The sequence below is a fragment of the Salvia splendens genome, chromosome 2 (assembly GCF_004379255.2).
Source record: "Salvia splendens isolate huo1 chromosome 2, SspV2, whole genome shotgun sequence".
In the NCBI taxonomy this organism is placed as follows: domain Eukaryota; kingdom Viridiplantae; phylum Streptophyta; class Magnoliopsida; order Lamiales; family Lamiaceae; genus Salvia; species Salvia splendens.
In genome coordinates this window covers 15,389,759-15,404,835 of record NC_056033.1, presented here as the reverse complement: position 1 = coordinate 15,404,835, position 15,077 = coordinate 15,389,759, and the positions used below count along the sequence as shown (strand labels likewise).

Here is a 15,077-nt window from a genome sequence, read left to right as displayed (position 1 = left end):
TAGAAAGGGTATCAAGTACACCCCATTTAAGCTGACCAATAAGCTTCCAGCTTGGAAGCCTGGTGATTTTTTTAAGGATCGAGATTTCTTCTATCAGGTCATTCGCCAGTACGCGATAATGACCAGACGACGTGTACATGTATCCAAAAATGATGGCAAGAGACTTCGTGCCATTTGTAAAGACAAGACATGCGAATGGTATGTGTATACAAGGAAGATTGAAACCCACAACAATACCGATTTTGTGGTAGTGAATATGCAGAGAGATTATGCTCACACGTGCTCGCAAGTGTTGGATCAAAGATGGCTCACGTCCAAGTGGCTAGCTGAGCGTTACATGGAGAAAATCAAAGTGAATCCCCACATTCCATTGGCAGCTATACGGCAGTGTGTGGATGAGGAGTTCGGGCTGAAAGTTAGTAGGATGAAGGCATATCGCGCAAGAGACAATGCATTAAAAGGTATCTTTGGCAAGGCGGGCCTCCAATACCGGAGACTGTTCGACTACAAAGCTGAATTGGAACGGACACACCTTGATTCGAGTGTGCATATACACTACGAGAACTTCAGGGATCCAGAAGCTGTATGCCCGAGATTCTTGAGGTTTTATTGTTGCCTCGGGCCTTTTAAAAATGATTGGATGCATTTTTGCCGTCCAATTATCTTCTTGGATGCCTGTTTCTTGAGAGGTATGTACAGAGGCCAACTTATGACGGCCATGGTAATTGACCTAAATAACGGTTGGTGGCCTATTGCGTGAGCGGTGACTGAGGCTGAGAGCTATGCTCTGTGGAATTGGTTCCTCGGCTACCTAGCAGAGGACCTTCACATACATGAGAATGCCCCAAGATACGTCTTCATGTCTGATCAGCAAAAGGTACAAGTACTGTGATTTCAGTAAAAAGTGTATACTGTAATTGTGATTTTTAGATAATAATACTTTAGCTGTGATTTGACCTATATATTAATAGTTCGATTGTGATTATAGATTTTGTGTTTGTGTTGTGGCTTATACATGTGCTAATATGGGTGTTGTGTTACATGAATTTTGGAAGGGTCTTGCAAAAGCTATCCTTGAGGATTTCCCACAGAGCGAGCATCGCTTCTGTGTTTAGCACATATACAACAACTTCAAGAAGAGATTCATCGGGGAGAATTTTAAGGAAATATTGTGGGAGCTTGCGTCGATTACAACCCACGAACATTATGTGGAGCGGATGGATGCATTGTGGATTATATATCCCCAAGCACATCAATACCTACTCGGTGTTGCTCCAAAAGAAAAATGGGTGAAGGCATATTTCTCTTTACATATTTGTTGTGATATTATCCTCAACAATATATGCGAGAACTTTAATTCGAAGATAGCAATTGCTCGAGAGTTAGCCATTATTACCATGTTGGAGGAGATCCGGACGAGTCAAATGGAGAGGATTCAGATTAGAGGCCAGTAGATCAAGACATACGATCACACACTGCCGCCCGTTATCAAAGAGATTGTGGATAAGTTGTACGTGAGGGCTTCTTCCTGGAGATCAACATGGAACGGAGAGGATTCGTACCAAGTGTCGGGACCGTTAGGCTAGTATGTAGTGAACATGAGTGAATTTATTTACTCGTGCAGATCATGGCAGCTGACTGGGATCCCGTGCACTCATGCCATCGCTACAATCAACAAGAATGAGAAGGACGTATCAGACTATGTCTCCCGCTATTATTTACGGTCCACGATGTCGATTTTGTACGAGAATGTCCTGAACCCAATCAATGGGATGGATAATTGGCCCAAGACTTCTGATGTTGGATTTAAACTGGCACCCCTGAGGACAAAGCGACAGCGTGGACGTCCAAAGAAACTGAGGCGTGAAGAGCCCCAAGTTCGTCATCATGAGGATGGATCTGAGTCACTACGACGAACCTTTGTACTCAGATGTCGTCGGTGCGGACAAGATGGTCATAACAGGAGAACATGCACCAATGATCCCCGTGTAGATGCTCGAACCGAAGTTGGACAGAGTTCACAGCCTAGTGAGCCCAGTGAGCCACCCACGACGGACAGCGGTGACAGGACTGAGTCGTCTAACGTGTTTTAAAATGAAGAGGTATTATTCAGTACGATTATATGAATTCCCTACCCGTTGGCCTGTATTTTAATGGTTTGTTTGCTACAGACCAATCTACCTCGGCGGGAACGACCTAGCACACGTCGGTCTACGCGGTCAAACCAAGAGGTAGTGTTCAAGATCAATTTTTCACTTTTCATTTCCTAAACATTGCCAGTCAATTTGACCGGTTTGTTGTTTGTTGTAGACCAATCCCACTGGTCCAAGGGCTATCACACGTCGGACCAGGACTCAGCCGCAACGTTATGGCCGTCGCGGGGATCAGGATTGAATAATCGCGGTGATCAAATTTGGGAACCTTAAAAGTCTAAACAATGGTGTTGGTTTTTATTAGTGTCTTGAAGCTTTATATTATTCAGATATTAAATACTATGCTTGTTAGGGATCATCATGGGAAGACCCTTGTATTCAGATATTAAATACTATGCTTGGTAGGGATCAAACATTATGACTATGTTTTTTTTCTATGCTTTATGAGAAGGCTCTTGTATGTAGTTGTAGTTAACTGCATGTTTTGTCTGTATTTTATGACTATACTTTTGTGTATGCTTTATTTGTTGATATCTACCTATACGCATATTAATTGGGTACTGCATATTTTAACTTTGTACGTAGGGTGTTATTTCACAAAAAGTTATGTACGTCGGGTGTTATTCAACAAAAAGTTTTGTACGTAGGGTGGTATTTCACCAAAAGATGCGTACTTCATTCGTGATTATAAAACTTCAGAGTGTTAGTTTAATGTAACATTCGGGAACTTCATTCGTGATTGTAAAACTTCATTCGTGTACAATAATTAAAGTGTCACTTATTTACCCCTTATACTTACAGTGGAACTTCAAAGGTTTAGTACCAAAAAATCCACTCATACTGATTGAAGAAGAAGAGTGTTACCATTACATTAGAAAAATAATTACAACGCATAACAACAATATTACAATCTTCATATTTCGGGATATTTTTTTGGTTTTAACAATTTCTAAATTAAGACGTACACACTTCTCAGTCTTCATGCTCAATTTTAACTTCAGATCTTCACATTCGTCACTTTTCATGCGCAATATATCTTCAAGAACACCTTCCACAATATTCTTGCATCGGAGTTATTCTTCAAACTTGTCTCGTTCGAGCTTGATTCTTTGAAAGTAAATGTCTTGGCTTGGCGATAGACCCGCATCAAACCAACGGAAGAATCTGCAATCATCTTCCTTCTATATTGGACAACGATAGTAACGTATACCAGGATTAACAGTCGTCCTAGATATCACAAGCTCAGCCTCAGGATCATGATTACAGTTCACAATCTGTGGACGAGGCCAATCCCAATTGATACTTGACCCGAACGATTGAGAACTTGAAGAAGACATTGCAACAAGGACCTGAATTGGAAATTAAAACCCAAAACATATTAAAAACATATACGTCATTATTTATGAAATGAAATCCCCAAAAAAATTGCACGACACAGCCTAACACACATAAACCCTAAATTGAATACAACCAAATTCAGCTGCAAAATCCACCCAAATTCAGCTACAAAATCGACCTAAATCCGTCTGAGTGCAAGTTACCTAAATTGCGATCTCAAGCTCAGCTATAGAGAATGAAATGAAAAATGAGTATACGACGGTAGGGATCACACGTATTAGACGAAAGAAAATGGGAGGATGAATTGAAGTGAGAGAAGAGAAATTAATTTCATACCCTTAAAATATAGAGGGAAGTATATAGCTTGGGAAAGATCAACTTTGATTTGAAATGAAATTCCAAAAAAATTGCACGACACAACCTAACACACATAAACCCTAAATTGAATACAACCAAATTCAGCTGCAAATTCCACCCAAAAAATTGACCCAAATCGGTCAGAGTGCAAGTTACCTAAATTGCGATCTGAAGCTCAACTATAGAGAATGAATTGACAACAGAGTATACGACAGTAGGGATCACACGACGAAAGACAATGGAATGATTAATTACAGTGAGAGAAGAGAAATTAATTTCAAACACTTAAAATATAGATGGACAGTACACAGCCTTGGGAAACATCAACTTTGATTTGACAAAAGTGCAGAGCTAATGTCTGCAAAAGTGCAGCTGTGTGCAGAGTAGGCCTGCAAGAAAGGGTAATATGACTGAAATGCCCTTCAAGGCAAGGGCATTTGGGTATTTTGGTCCGAAAATTGGCTACAAAAACATGATATGTGATTATGTTTAAGGTCAGAGTCTAGTGGCGATATTTTTTTTGTCAGAGGCCTGTAATGTGTCAAATGAAAACGTCAGAGACCATTTATGTAGTTCATTCTTATTTTTATGTTTTAACAGAAAATTAACCTTTAGAACTAACATTTAAAAAATTCTACTATACGGAGTATCAATATGTATGTCCAATTCTTATATTTCTAATATTTACTTAGTTCAAAGGCAAGACATGTCATATCCTAAAGTCATTGTACTTAATTTTAAATTATACTGTATTACTTTTTTTATGCAGTAGCTGCTTATATTTTTGTATTGGTAGGCTCACTAAGAATAGTCTTGATAGTGAATATAGTAGACAAGAATTTTTACATAAAATTAATAAAATAAAAATGATTGAAAATACAGAGTATTATTACTAGAGAAAGTGGCCAATATTAGGAAACAAATTATCATAACTAGTAGTCTGTATTGACTACAGAATCCTAACATAAAAGTAACTAAAAAAACTAAAACTAAAAATAGGAGTTGCGAGTGTTTTAAAATGATCTAAACCTGATGAAGAGCAAGGCTTGCTAAAACCCCAACGAGCGGTGCAACATTTGCAGTGGCAGGCTCCGCTTGCTGATAATTCTCTCTGTCATCATTATATTTGTCGTTCCGATTGGGCCCCCCTACAACGGCCCCATAGACAACATTAGGTTTATCTGCATTCTTGTGGAACCACTCTGCAAAGCCTCCTTGGCAGCTCACTGGCCGCGGATATTTTTTGATCGACGCTCCTCTATGGTGCACTCTTTTGGGATAGTTTGTTTCAAATCCAACCATGTAACTCATTCCCTTAGGGTTTAACCCTAGAATGTAATCCGACCAAGTCGTTAGATGAGACCGGGCCATGAGGGCATTGGATGGTGTTTCTAGTAGCGACGAGGGTGTATGCATATGCAGCGGCCAGGAATGATGCGGTAGCAACATACTGAAGATTGTTCCTGATACGATGGTACTCGTATCGGTCCCGGCAGTGCGAGGTTGTCGGAGAAGGGTTAGGTTTGTTCGCGGGATCCTCCCGTCGAGCAGCCTAGGGTTCTCGGTCAATTAAGGTTTGACGAGACGAACTTGCGGAAAATAAAGTACAATAAAAGATAAAGTAACGATAAATGATAAACTGGATTGATATTTCTTGAATTGATCAAAATGACTAACAATGTCCACTATTTATAATAGTGGATACTAACTTAATGAGCAAGATAAAAGATATGAAAAAGATATGCAAATCCATAATTAACTACTAACTAAAGAATAATAATAATAATAATAATAATAATAAGAAGAAGGAATAATAATAAAATAAGAATAAATAATAATAATAATAATAAGAATAAATAATAAGAATAAGAAGCAATGAATAAGAATAATACATAATAATAATAATATAATAATACATATCATAATAATAATAAATAATAATAGAAATAATGATTCATAGATAATAATCATTATAATAAATAATAATAATAATAAATAATAAGAATAATAATAATAATAATAATAATAATAATAATAATACCTAATACTAATCATAATCACTCAGAATAATAATACATCAATAATAATACTAATCATAACTTAATAATAATAATAATAATAATAATAATCATAATAATAAATAATAAATAATACTCCTAATAATAAACATAATAATAATCCTAATAATAATAATAATAATAATAATAATAATAATAATAATAATAATAATAATAATAATAATAATATAATAATAATAATAATCGTATCAGTTCCATTCTTGAAACCATAAGAGACCGGCGTATGTTCTCGGGACGTTGAAGCTTCCTTTTTGGACGCAATTTGAAAGGAACTGCTGACCGTTGTTCTTCATCTCGTATACATTTCCACCATTCGCCCTCATCTTCTTCTCCAGAGTGCTCATTGCCACAAGGAGTTGAGCACCAGCATATTTGTCATCCCACGAAAACATGGTTCATGTGCCGAGGATTTGTTAATGAAATTAAGGTAGATGTTGTCGTTGGTGGCTCTACCTAACCAAGCTGCAGCCCACACCAATTCATCCTATACCAAATCAAACACAATCTTATTTACTTCCAAACATAATTGCAAAAAAAAATGATTGTAGTTTAATAACAACCTCATATCCACTGCTTGAATAGAATTGTCCAGCCGTTGTAATGCTATTTTGGTATTGACCGGTGTACTTTGTGGCAAACTCAAACCAACTGCAACAAATTACAATATAGGTGATGTTCGCTTTCTTAGATAAAATAGTACCAAGACAATATAATCTAGAATTAAGTAGTAAAGATTATTTTAATTTGAGTTGTGAGATTCAATCTCATGAACCAAACATACTGCATATTTAATCCGAAATACAATCTTGCAAACTGAAACAAGGATGAGAGAAACCTGGTAAAGAAGCGTGGAGGAATAAGTACGGAGTCCGTGTGCGTTGAATGCAATGGCAGCGGCGGCCAAAGCGGCGGCGGTTTCCGCAGCGAGATCAGAGGCGGGATGTTGCGCGTCGATCCTTTAAGCGGGGTGTGGTCATGTCTTCGGGCCTTTGCCAACAAGTGTGGTCAGAGGCGCCTTCTCCGACTTGGCCGTAGAGCACATTGGGCTCCGTATGTGCTTTAATCATATAATCCGTGCCCCATTTTATAGCATCCAGAGTATTCCACAGCTCCTTTCGGGCCTCCAGTTGAGGCCCAAACTGCACCACTCTCCACGCCAGCATCGTCACCGTGAATGGCATCGGAAGCCCAAATTTAACGTTGTCGCCCGCGTCATAGTATCCTCCCACTAAATTAATATACATTATGAAATAATTGTTACACTTACACTTCATTTTTTTTACTAGAAAAGTGGAATAGAAATTAACCACGCTACTGCTAGGCCAATTTACTTACCCCGGCATTATTGCCATCACGAACGCCATTGTACGCGTTGATGTGGGGGTAATTTGCCAGATCTTTGTGCCTCAAAATACAGCAAAGATTTGGTTAATGCATCTCCATAGTCAAATGAAGCAGCACTCTGCAACAACAACAACACAACACATAAACCACAGCTCAAGTAACGCAAACCAGACGACATTATTCTACTTTTCTTTGTATCATGAATTCCTACATTCACTATTTATACTAACCAATAACCTTTCTTACCCTATTCAAAATTCTCAGCAAAATTTACAAATATTTTACTGCCGTAATTAGTGCAGCTATTGATTAGCCTTTGAAAGGAAATAGCATCGACTCAGTATTTTAATTTGAAAGTAAAATAAATGCTTCTCAAAGTCTGCGTAGTAGTAATATATAGAAAGAGATCTTTTTGGTCAAAATGAGCCAAGGTATCCGAATATTTTCTCACTATAGTTAGTCTCATACTAATATTAATTCCATTCTAGTTAAAATAATAATATTCATTTCATAACTATTAAATTTGATTCACTAGTAATAGAATTTTCATAAATTTGTGGGAGATTTTCTTCTTCCCTAAGTTGCAATACACAATTATTGTCTTCATTTTCTTCCGCAAAATTTTGATTCACAACTTCATATTCATTCAGCCTCCACCTATATATTCTTCAACCGTATTGGCTTGGGAAGAGCTGGAGATAGTTTTCGAAAATTACTACAAAATTTTAAAGTAGAACAAAAAATAAAAATAAAATGTAATAAGAAAAGAGTCAATTACTTACAATTTCATTTTCCACTAATAAGAAAAGAATCAATTACTTAGTACTTACAATTTCATTTTCTATTCATTTGTGTATGCAATTTCAAACAATCACATTTCCAAAATCAATAAAATTCCATCAAACGGTCAAGATGAAGAGATGATTCGAGCGTAAAGGAGCTCGTTCCACGTGTCCGGCAACCCGGGGAGGCACCAATGTATGCAGTCGGCAAAGGCGGCCGGATCCGCCTTCTGCTCCGGCGTCAGAATCTTCCCCTGCCTGATGGTGTGGACAGCCGTGTGCGCGTCCTTCCGGTACTCGGAGAGGCGCGTGATGTTGAGGAAGCTCACAGGCACTCTCATGCCGCTAGTCACGCTCGCCGCCGCCGCAAACAGCCTCCCGTCCGTCCCCACGTCCAGCGCCGCCGTCGTGTTGACGATCGGAGACGTCTCTTCAGCGCACTTCACGCCCCCCGCGTTGCCCCAATCCGAGCTCCTGCAGACCCGCGATCAATTCACAAATCCAAATCGAAATTGAAATAGAAATCGAGATCCGAATGATTTGATTTGAGGAATTTGGTAGTATTTAATTACTTGATGTGAAGAGGCGACATGCTCATGAAGAAAACTTTGGTGCGATTTGGATCTACATTTTTCTCGATCCATTTCGACCAAGTGTTGAGCACGCTTCTGTAGGCCGCTTCCCTTTCTACTTGCTCGTATTCGCTCGAGTTTTGGTGCCTGCAAATTCAACCTACAAAATAGAGTAATTTTGTAATCGAAACAAACAGAAAAGTAAAGAGACACAAATTTACGTGGTTCACCAACGTTGTGTTAGCTACATTCATGAACAGAAAAGGAGAACATATTGTGTTTTCAGATTACAAAGTTAGGTGCCCCATTTAACTAGCAATAAACAAATTCAAGTCGTACTAACAATAATTAGTAGCACTATTTGCAAATATTCAAACCTGTAGTATTACTTACACAACTTTGATGGAGGGAGTGTTCATCCACCAAATGTAAGAGTTGAAAATTAGGTAGTCGACATTTTTCCAATTGGTGCCATGTTTTTGGATTGATTGAGGCAAGATGATGCGATCCGAGACGGTGTGTGTATTTGGGTAATCAGAGTTTGACTCTACCAAGAATGGGGCCCAGTAGAATTCCACTGTAGCATTGTAATCCTATAAAATAGGATTATTATTTATTAGATGTAGAAAATAGCAATAATTAAGGGTTGGAAAATAATTAACCTGAAATTTGAAAATGGACAAAGAAGCAGAGATGTGGAGGCTCTTTTTGGAGGGAGGGACAAGAGATTGCAACAAACAAATCATGGATTCCCACTGATTACGATTCAACGAGTCTCCAACGAACATCAGTCTCTTATTCCTCAATTTGACAAGCAACAATCTTGGCCTAAACCTGAATCAATAATAATAATAATAATCAATTAATACGATCCCAATTAAATAAATTGATTCAAGAAATCTCACTTGGGCAAAGAGCAATCTCGAGGCTGCCACCGCCAATTCTGATAAACGGAGTCTTTCCTTCCGTTACGCATGCAGGTGACCTGCGCCGTTAAAAACTTGCATTCATCCTCTCTGTAGAGAGGGCGGGTGACGTTATCGAAAACCCAGTTCCCCGTGAATAAGTCGCACTCTTCATTGCGGTTTCCCATTTCTTCACCATTCGAATTCAAGACGATTTCTTGAATGTGCAGGGCTCCGGATCGGGAGAATGGGAACCCAACGATGTAGATGAAGCAGGCCAGGAGGAAGACGGAGGCCACGACCATGAAAATCGGGAGGTTGGGCTTCATTGTGGCGGATGCAGAGTGAGAAATTGGGGGAAATTTTAAAAGATCAAACAAGCAAGAAAGCGACTGAGTTGGTAATTATGGTTGATGGAGTTGATTTAAATTTTCTTCGAAAGGGTGAGAGTGAGAACTTAATTGAAGATTTTCGATTGGTCATAAAGATTGTTAGTTTATAAGATTATCTGGGGCCGGGGCTTGACAAACAAATTATCTTGGATGTGTATTTCACGAAGAAAGGTGATCATTACACTCTAACGTCCACGAGTTTTAATTTAATAAATATAAAGAAAAGTGAGTTGAATAAGTTGGTGGACTAGGACTGGGAATCGGTTCGGTTCGGTTCTAACCGAACAAAAGGTCGGTTAAACGACTCCCCAATTTTCCGAAAATGAAGAACCGGAACCGGAACCGAGAAGGCATCGGTTCGGTTCAGAACCGATTTTACACGGTTCGGTTCGGTTCTAACCGATAGGAACCGAATTGAAAAAAAAAACAAGTTGTTGCCGGGATTCGATCCCTAGTCAATGTGTGAGAAAAATGGCCAGCCTACCACTTGCTGTACAATGCACTTTGTTTTTCTTATGTTTGTAGAAATAATTATGTTTATATTTCGTATTATAAATTAAAAAAACAAAAACAACCTATTATAATACGCTACAATGTCGCCGCTGGGAGGATGAGAGCCGTCGCTGCTGGTCGGGCTTGCTTCTGGGAGGAAGGTGAAGTGGTCGCTAGTGCTGGGAAGAAGAAGGAGAACCCGCCGCTGGGAAGGGAAGGAGTCGCCGCCGCTGCTGGGAAGGAGTCTCCGGCCGGTGGGGAGGAGTCGTCGGGCGCTGGGAAGAAGGAGAGTGGCAGAATGCGGCGGTGTGGGAGTCTCCAGATTCAGCGGCGTGTGTAGGGCTGGGAAGTGGGAAATAATATTTTGAATAGGGAAATAATAAAGAATTTTTGAGGGAAAATAAATAATAGGAATTGGGGAATTTTAATCTCGGTTCCCTCGGTTCTTTCGGGTATAACCGATCGGTTATCGGTTAACCGATAACCGGTCGTGGCTTCAAACGGGAACCAAAACCGAACTGATAACCGAATTTATCGGTTATCGGTTAACCGAGAACCGAATTTTTCGATTCGGTTATCGGTTAACCGACTAATCGATAACCGAATTCCCGGCCCTATGGTGGACTATGAATTCCACTTATATATACTCCTCATGTCTCATTAGAAATGAAATGTTTTCCTTTTTAGGTTGTACCATTACAAATGAAACGTTTCATAAAACAGAAATAAATTTATATCTACTTTTCTCTCTCTTGTTTTACTCTCTTTGTTACTTTACTCTCTATTCTTTAACTCATAAAACAACACTGCATAAAATCTCGTGCCGAAAAGCAAACGTTTCATATTTATTGGGGCAAAGGAAGTATTAGTTTTATGATAAAATAGGAGGGGAATAAGTTGGTGGAATGTGTGGTCTACTTATCATTTATGATAAAAGTAAAATGTGACTCTTATTGTGGGACGAACTAGAATGATAAAATGTGATTCTTATTGTGGGAAGAGGGACGGAGATAGTAATTTATAAAAAGGATACATAATAAACTTAAATGAGACCATCGACTAATATACTCCTATCGTGCTAAAAGCATACCCACGTTCTATTAACTTTTTCGGTTATTTTTTAAATTTTTTTTAAAACATATGCTCGGTAAAATATGATAAACTTATTTTATTAGGAGTAACTTTTTTAGCTCATTTTTTGTTGTACTTTTTTATAAACCTATATCGGTTATAATGGGAGTACTCGAATAAAAAGCGAAGGCCTACCTATAGTATTTTAAACAATATAGTAATTGATTTGGTTTAGATAGAGATGTACCCCTTCTCCCTCTTTATTAAAAAAGTAGAAACATTTGAAACGATACGGATTTTAATGCACAATTGGTAAAGTAAATGAGAAAATTTGGTAAAGTAAGAGAGAGAAAAAGAAAAATGAGTTAAGTAATAGAGAAGAAGAGAAAAAATAGTGAAAATATAGTTGGTAGATTGTAGGGTCCATGTTCTAAAATAAAAAGATTATAAAGTTTCTATTTTTAAGGAATGATCAAAAAAAAAAATAGTTGCGATTTTAAAAAAAACTGAGAGAGTATTGAGTTGAGGTAAAGCGGGTTATTTCACCTTTATTCTCTATCCCTTATTCTTTTTGAATTGTTATATGCCCACATATTTTGGTTCTTGTAACTGGAGCGTAATGCGAGGAGGATGTGGTTATCGCGGTTAGAGGTTTACATATAGTTGTGTTCGCGAGTATAATTTTTGTTTAAACAACGCGTAAATATAATCTTCACTAATGATTTCTTTTTCATATTTTGACTTTCCTATTTCATATCACATATGCAACTATTATTCGTTAAGTAAAGTTTCAATCAACAGACAATTTTCCCTCCAAAATAATATTTTTGTAATTTTCAAGACAACTCTCCTTTTATATTAGTATGAAAGTATGAATATGGATTAGTATAGATATAAATGAATGAATAGATAACAAAAATTTCTCAAATTAGGGAATTTGATCAGAACAATATATTGTTCATAGAAACTGAAAAGTATATTTATAATAGCACTAATTGTAGAATCAAAAATATTATTATTATTATTATTATTATTATTATTATTATTATTATTATTATTATTATTATTATTATTATTATTATTATTATCAAAATGGATAATAGTTTATCTTAAGTATAGATCTACATATTTGAATCACAAAACTAATAAAATAATAAAATATATTGTCTCCGTTCCGTAAAGTGAGACATTTGTATACTAAAAACGAAAGTGACTCACTTATATGAGACGAATGGAGTACTTTCACATTATAAATTATAGGCATTTATTATTATAATTATATTTTCATATAATATATTCTAACATTAAATAATTACAAATAATTTATTTTTATTTAAATTTGAACTTGTCAATTATTGTGATCTCTATTGAAAGAAATATTATCGACGTAGAAATGAATTAAATGTATTTTCAAATATAGAAAGCATAAATCATAATTAATTTTGTTTAGGCCAAATTTCCTGCAAAGTCATAAACTTTTAAAATAATTTAGTTTTTTCCATAAACTTTAAATGTTGCATGAAAAGCCATAAACTTTGCTGGACTATGTAAATTTCTCATCTGATCCGACCCGATAAATTTATGACACAAACTTATCCTATGTGGGGTGCTGAAAGCATGACTTGACAACTCAACTAATTCTGATTGTTTCTCTTCTATCTTTGCAATCTCTGACCTCAAACTTATCACAAACATACAAGTAGCACAAATGAAAACATACAAATCGAATTCAGCATACATATTGACATAAACATATAAATTGAATTCCATAAATCGAATTCAGCATAAAAGTAGCATTAATTCCATAATTTGAATTGAACCCCAAATTTGTCATTTGTCAGTCATATCTCCGACGCGCCACATAGGACATATTTGTGTCGGAATTCTATCGGGTCAGGTTAGATGCGAAATTTACACAGTCCAATAAAATTCATTACTTTTTCATGTACTCTCTCCCTTCCACAATAATTGTCGCTCTTTTCTATTTCGGTCCATCCCACAATAATTGTTACACTTCAGTTTTACCATAAATGATAAGTAGGTCTCACATTCCACTAATTCACTTCACTCACATTTTATTATAAACCAATATAAAAAATGGGTTCCACATTTCACTAACTTTTCCAACCAACTTTTTTTTTACATTTCTTAAAACGTGCCCACCATAAAAGTAACAATTATTAGAGCATCCGTAACATCGGACGTAGGACCGGCGTGCCGGACGTTCGCCATTAGGCGAGCGACCGGTGGACGCGGACGTCGCTTGCGGACACCGGAGTTCCGCGGATTTCCGACGACGTCCGTCGGGACGTCACGACGGACGTCCCGATTTTAATTAAAAAAAAACTCTATATATACGGCTCGTTGAACTTCATTTCATTCGCACCACTTGTTTTAACGAGTTTCTCTTTCTCTACGTTTCTTTTAGTATATCCAAAATGGCTAGTGGTGCGGGTGCTGATGACGTACGCCGGCGAATTAAAGAAGAGTTGCGGGCCGTTACGTCCAGGGAGATAAATCGCTTGATACAAGAGTCCTTGCAGCATAGCAGTCGGCGGTACCTCGACCCATCCACCGTCGAGCTATAGTACCCCGGGACCACATCGCTACACACCGTCGGTTGTATGAGGACTACTTCGCTCCGAAGCCGCGGTTTGGGGAGAACATGTTCCAGCGACGTTTTAGGATGCATCGTCCGCTATTTCTGCATATCGTGGGCGCTTTAGAGCGTCGATATTCATATTTCAGGATAAGGGAGGATGCGGTTGGTAAACCCGACCATACGCTCATACAGAAGTGCATTGCCGTAATCAAGCAGCTGGTATACGGAGGTGCGGCCGACATGTTCGATGAGTGCCTCCACATCAGCGAGACGACTGCCTGCGAATGTCTGCAATATTTTTGTGAGGGTGTTAGGGAGATATTCGGGGGTAGATATCTTCGGAAGCCTACCCCCGAAGATTGTCAGGCTCTGATGGATATGCACGGGAGTCAGCACGGGTTTCCGGGAATGTTGGGCAGCATAGATTGTATGCATTGGGAGTGGAAGAACTGCCCCGCTGCCTGGAAAGGGGTGTACACTACCGGTTTCAAGGGTAAGAATCCCAGGATGATCCTTGAAGCGGTAGCTGACTACCGGCTGTGGATTTGACATGCGTATTCTAGAATAGCGGGGTCAAACAACGACATCAACGTCATCTAGTCGTCACTCCTTTTCAACGAGCAGTGCATGGGCGTTGGTCCATCCGTCAGTTTCGTCGCCAACGACAACCAGCACAATATGGGCTATTATTAAGCGGATGAGATATACCCTATGTGGCCCGTCTTTGTGAAGACGATCAGATGTGCAACAGACGCTAAGAAGATCTATTTAGCGGGTCGTCAGGAGGCAGCGCGCAAGGATGTGGAGCAGGCATTTGGTGTGCTCCAGGCTCGATGGGCGGCAGTGAAGGGTCCATCACGGCTGTGGTATATTGACAGCATCGTTGATATCATGTACACATGTATTATCATGCACAACATGATTGTCGAAGATGAAGGTCCAGCAGTCCAGAGCCTTTGTCCTAGCGACAATGAGCTTAGACATTATTGCA

The 15,077-nt window shown here is 38.3% G+C and overlaps 1 protein-coding gene and 1 pseudogene across 1 annotated transcript; both read right to left on the bottom strand.

Moving 5' to 3' along the window:
- Window positions 1-3,334: 3,334 nt before the first annotated feature.
- Window positions 3,335-7,448, bottom strand: LOC121774551 (annotated as a pseudogene).
- Window positions 7,449-8,103: 655 nt separating this feature from the next.
- Window positions 8,104-9,914, bottom strand: LOC121770320 (protein ESKIMO 1-like). The gene is made up of 5 exons (XM_042167072.1): window positions 9,530-9,914; window positions 9,287-9,458; window positions 9,018-9,217; window positions 8,625-8,771; window positions 8,104-8,526 (listed from the first exon to the last, which is right to left on the bottom strand). The coding sequence occupies exons 1-5, from the start codon at window positions 9,856-9,858 to the stop codon at window positions 8,178-8,180; spliced, it is 1,197 nt and encodes a 398-aa protein (XP_042023006.1). The 5' UTR covers window positions 9,859-9,914; the 3' UTR covers window positions 8,104-8,177.
- Between the last annotated feature and the right edge of the window lie 5,163 nt (window positions 9,915-15,077).